At 45.6% G+C, this 5360-nt stretch overlaps 1 protein-coding gene across 2 annotated transcripts; it reads right to left on the bottom strand.

Moving 5' to 3' along the window:
* Positions 1-1206: 1206 nt before the first annotated feature.
* On the bottom strand, positions 1207-4221 carry LOC109734533 (protein WRKY1). Of its 2 annotated transcripts, none has more exons than XM_020293739.2 (4): positions 4000-4221; positions 2768-3581; positions 2555-2683; positions 1207-1785 (listed from the first exon to the last, which is right to left on the bottom strand). In XM_020293739.2, the coding sequence occupies exons 2-4, from the start codon at positions 3517-3519 to the stop codon at positions 1641-1643; spliced, it is 1026 nt and encodes a 341-aa protein (XP_020149328.1). In that variant the 5' UTR covers positions 3520-3581; positions 4000-4221; the 3' UTR covers positions 1207-1640. The 2 variants fall into 2 exon arrangements, with proteins under 2 accessions (XP_020149328.1, XP_020149329.1); XM_020293740.2 differs by having other exon boundaries at positions 2555-2680.
* Positions 4222-5360: the final 1139 nt, after the last annotated feature.

Genomic DNA, 5360 nt, shown 5'->3' with positions numbered 1-5360 from the left:
CCAAGGCCTGAGGCGGAGCAGCGGCAGCGGCGCGCCACCCACGGCTCCAGTTCGCATCGGCCTAGTCGGGATCTAGAAGAAGGGCTTCTGTGTAATTTTCTTTTACTTCTGGGTCTTTCTGTAAGAACAATGGATTAATATTATCTTCACTTTCCGCAAAAAAAAAGACACTTTGGAATACTACATGCTTTTAGTAGTAAAAAAAAAGTACTACGTATATGCCTTGCGCCTCTGCTTGGGCACCACATCACACGCATGGTCTACCCACACAAAGAAAAATACCCGCTTCTTCTCTTGCCACAAGCGAAGAGCAACGCTGTTCCAGCAAAAGCCAGAGTCCTCCCGTAAGACCAGGCATGCACGCATGGCGCACATCTCCAATCATTTAAAAAATAATATTCCAAATAAGATGGAAAGAATTAAATGTGTACCGTGTACGCAAGACACTCAATGAATCATATAGTACTGTATATTGCATTATTGCTTGGGACCAGAGCATTCAAAATTGATGCTAAAGAATGTTTTCTTTTTGCGCGCGGCAATGCCAAAGAATGTTGTAGTCCGTTTCGACAGTATTTTCTTTTGTGCGCATCATGCTCCCTCTATGGTCTATGCTTATTTACATAGCGCCCTCATTTTCTGCGATTAATTTTTGACCATCAATTGGATTTTTTATATGTTAATTATATTATATGTCATAAAGAATAGATCTTGATTGAATTAATGATCAAAATTCAACCATGAACAAGTGTAGCCACGTAAATAGAGACAAAGGGAGTATTTGTTGTCTCACATTCGCTGGAATCTATGACGACGTTTTGGTTCAATGGCTTTCCATGTATTAGTAGATTTTTATTACCAGTCGTTCATTTATTTTGTACTCCCTCCATATCAAAATATAAAACGATTTTTAGGCTAGTTTAACCTAAAAAACGTCTTATATTTTGGTGCAGAGGCAGTAGAATTCTCTAGAAAATACTCCCTTTATGGGTTAAAATCAGTGTTCGTTTAAATTATAAAACACAAAGTAATTGGCAACTAACAAGTTGTGACGATATAAACATCCTTAATCAAACGAGCTGACTATTGAAGAGAACGTCACCCCACTTCCCAGACGATAATCAGCTTAGTGAGACACACACAAGATATTTAACTTGGTTTTGTCTCTGATGAGCTAGAGCCTGGAGGTACAACTACACAGCTATGTATCCAACCACAAATTGGTTCTGTCTCATTTATTTGATTTTAATCCAGACTTTTTGTGCACTTGGTACAAAAAGAGGGAGACCCAGTGATTTTATCAATTTTTGCTACTTTACACACATATCATCCCCCAATTTCTACCTTCCCTTCCGACTCTCCGCACTCCCTCCTGAGCAAATCTCAGGTTTCCTATCTAACATCTTGTTCTAACATTTCATCATTTTGATTACCTCCTTAAGGGAGAACAACATTTTTGCATCCTCCCACTTGACACTCGCTACAAAACATGTAGGTCAGGAGGCCAATCGACACATCAACTGCTCAAATGGATTCCATATTTGTCACTTCGCAATCCTAATTTAGGAGAACAACGCAGTCTGTCCAACAAGTGCCGGCGAGTTGGCCTTTCCTGAAAAGAGTGATAATTGGGGGATTCCCTAAGCTTGCGCAGACTGAGTTGGCATTCGCGTATGGTTATGTTCGCCCTCGTATGTCACAATGAGCATCGACGGATCATCCACGCAACGTTCAACATGCTTCCGCGCAGGGCAGCCCCTCACACTGCTGCATTTGTAGTACCCCCTGCATTTTGTGTTCAGACATTGGGTTACTCTTCTCCAGGGACAAATCAAAATTAGTAACATGTTGGGTTTGAAACAAAAATAGAAGTACAAAGAGCGATGTTTCTATATCTAGTGTTTGTTAAAAAGAGGAAAAGATATGTGCCAATTCAGAGAACTATATTTATGTGATTGCCATAACTGTATAGCTATATTTGTGTATTCTATTATCAGGCCATTTAAGCCAGAGACATGGTGGGCAAGTCATTTGGATAGGATTATTATATGGTGAGAGAGAAAGAGTAAGTGAATCACGATAGCACGATCTGCATCGAATTAAGAAGTGCTCACTTTAAGACTCATGATTGATATATTTTCCAAAAGTGTCATAGGAAAGAAAGAATGGCATCATCGACGATGTAATTATTTAATGTCATAACAATTAAGGCATCGACACCTCATGGATACCGAATCACGTAGAGGACAGAAAACAAACATGTACAGCACCCAAGAAAACACATTCCTTGGATAAAGTGTGTTCTGATTATCATTGACACATTAGTTATCACAAGGCACTTGAGTGCTCATGGTTGTATGCAGTCGTGCATTCCATAATAGCATGTAAATGATCACATCTTTACCAACAAAGTTGATGTGTTATGGTGATTATAGCATCGTCATGACTAATTTCTATCACTGTATAATAAAACTGTTAGCAAAGAAAAATCACCCTACAAAGTATCAAATGTGCAGTTCTACACAGCTAGAAAAATTACATTATTAAAGAATACCTGGGATGAGGGGAGCCCTTAATTGGCTTCTGCCCATACTTCCTCCAGGAGTATTCATCTGGAGGTATATCAGCAATTTTATTACTAATTGCGGGAACTTTAATCGTCCTCTTCAACCGCAACTTCCTGCTGAAATAGGGTATAGAACAATTATCATGGGATCCTATCTTGAATCAAAAGAATCAGAAACAGCAAAGATAGCAGATTTACTACCTTCTCTTAGAACAATGGCACCTGCCAGTTGCAGCACACTTGCCATTTCCATCCTCCCCACGCCCTGAGCATCGCCTCCTTGGCGCCTGCTGCGCATTCACCGGGTCGCTCATGGCAGGCCCACCGATCAAATGGAAGGAGGAAGACTTGGCATCCAGGCTGGCCACGCTGCCATCCATGCTCAAAGACGACATGAAGGACCTCGCGGACGACATCGTCCCCGTGCCACTGGGGCTGTCAAACTTCAAGTTGATCCCACTGTTGCTTCTCTTGAACATCTCGGCCCGCATCTTCTGCTGCTGGTGCTGATGCTGCTGGAACTGATTATACCGCGACGAGTCGCCGAACTGGAAATGCGCGGACAACGGCTGGACCAGCTTGGGAGGCCCCCCGATTGGGTGCGCGGGCTGTGAATCCAGAATGCTGCTGTTTCTGGGATACACCTGGGCAGAGCTGGTCGAGGGGTGCGCACTGTTCAGCACCACCACCGGGGTGTTGTTGTCCAAGAAGCTCTTCTGGCTCAAGAACCCGGGGGTCTGCCTTCTGCTCACAAGCTTGGCTCTAGGATGGGTTCCCCCTCCTTCGTTGCCGTTGCCGAGGAGGGAGACCACCTTCCTGAACTTTGCACAGGCTTCGTCCGTGCCCAGAGCTATGCTCCTCAGCTGCGCCGGGTCCTGGGTCTGGGCGAGCAGGCCAAGCACTCTGTGGCAGCTCGCCACGGCCATCCTGTTGGCCTCCTCCACCTCCTCCATTTTTATTTTCTTGAGATGTTCACGAGCACGTCGGCTTCTCGGCAGCTCTCACCACAGCAGATCTGAAGAGCAGGAAATGGGAGAGAAAACTCACTCAGATCTCAAGAAAAGCTCACCGTGGCTACTCCACATCACTCGCACGGCCACGCATCAGCAATCACACGAGCTAAAGGCTGAGGAACAAGAAAACGTCCCCGGACCGGATCACGGCGGAAGCCTAGTCCGGCAGAACCCCGAGAAGCGGCAGGAGTGAGCACCGAGAGGAGAGAGCCGGGCGGGCGTGGAGGATGAGCCCGCGGCGGCAAGAAGCGACCCTAGCGGGCGATTTGTTGCGTGCGGACGCATCAAACGGGGGCAACAACCCCACCACCACCACACCCTCCCAAGATTCCCCCAAGAAAGAGAAGCGCTCGCCCGCGCAACGCGCAAGCAAGCGCGACGGCGCCGAGCCCGCACGCACGCAGAGACGCCGCGACTCACCTCGGGGAGGGGGATCCTCTCGCGCGTGCGATGAGTCCAGAGCCGCGGCCGTGAGCGAGCTCGGAGTCGACGGACGACGGTCGTCTCGTCCCCCACCACCGGAGACCAGCGTCCTAGTGGAAGAAGGTGTGAACGAAGGAGCGGACGGAGACCAGGCGCAGGGGGGGGGGGGGGGGGGGGGGGAGAAGAAATTAGTAATTCTCCGTCCCCATTTGTTTTCTTGCAGCCGAGGCCGCCGGTCTGTATAATATTGCGGCCCGGCCCCCCACGCCGTGGAAAAAGCGTCGCCACTTGGCCTAGTTTATCGCGGCGCTGCGTTAGGAAATGTGGCCGCTGGGCGTATCCGGGCCGTCGGAGCGGCGATGGACGGCGGTTGATCTATTGGGAAGGGTTTTGGTTTAGTTTAGTTTAGCGGTGAGATGGGATGATGGAGTGGGTCAAAACGTCAAAGGAGGGAGGGACATGGGTCAGAGAAGTGATTGTTGACCATTGCTCCTCGCCTCGGCTCACATGGAAAAGGTCAGGGGGCACACATGCGGACGATTTGTTCTCGCATACTTTAATGTGCCGGATTTGGACTAGGGTGGTAGTAGAAACTTTACCTAACTCACATGATCAACTCTTTTTAGTTATGTATATAGGGTTTTTACATCGCCATCTCTACTTGCTTGGAAAAAGTAGTGGCGATTCACGATGAAATTTGGCAGGGGCACAGTCGATTCACATGCGGACAGTCAACTTTGTCACGGGTCCTAAATTTGTCTTTTTTGCTGAGAGCTGCTCAGATGCCCAAACATGATGAAATTTGACACGGGCATCACGATCTCCAACATCTTTCATGAAAAAAAATCAGGTTTTTTATTTTATTTTTTTCTAGTATTTTATTTATTTTTACTCTTCACTGAGAGCAGATGAGTCTGGGCTCGGAAATGAATATTCCCATTTTTAATGTATGAGCTCCCTCTAGCCATGTGGATAATCAGAGAAAAATATGAGAACAGATGAAAACCACGTGAAAACTGTGTTTTGAAATTTCAAAAAAATATATATTACGTTAAAGAGATGGTTTTTTGTATAGTTTCAAATTCATTTATGAGATAAAAAAAGCAAAATCAACAATGATTAGCATCAAACGGTAAATTGCTAATTTGTTCATATCCCCTCTCTAAAGAAATATAAGATCGTTTATAACAATCTTATATTTCTTTACAAAAGGGGTACCTTGTAAATGAATTCACGCTTGAACTTAGAATTTCACATACTAACACACCATATTTTTATAGAACTTTGAAAATTCAGACGTGGTTTCCGCGACAATTCCGTTTTCCACCGGATACTCTGCATTCAAATAAAAGCATTTT

Source organism: Aegilops tauschii, chromosome 4 (genome assembly GCF_002575655.3).
Source record: "Aegilops tauschii subsp. strangulata cultivar AL8/78 chromosome 4, Aet v6.0, whole genome shotgun sequence".
In the NCBI taxonomy this organism is placed as follows: Eukaryota; Viridiplantae; Streptophyta; class Magnoliopsida; order Poales; family Poaceae; genus Aegilops; species Aegilops tauschii.
Note: the sequence above shows the minus strand (reverse complement) of the source record. Positions and strands in the feature narration are given on the sequence as shown.

Excerpts from the sequence above, each read along its gene's own strand:
- LOC109734533 (XM_020293739.2), bottom strand. The coding sequence starts at position 3,519 with ATGGAGGAGGTGGAGGAGGCCAACAGGATGGCCGTGGCGAGCTGCCAC. Across the intron at positions 2,684-2,767 it reads TGCCATTGTTCTAAGAGAAG|CAGGAAGTTGCGGTTGAAGA; the intron begins GTAGTAAATCTG and ends ACCCTATTTCAG. Across the intron at positions 1,786-2,554 it reads AAGGGCTCCCCTCATCCCAG|GGGGTACTACAAATGCAGCA; the intron begins GTATTCTTTAAT and ends CACAAAATGCAG.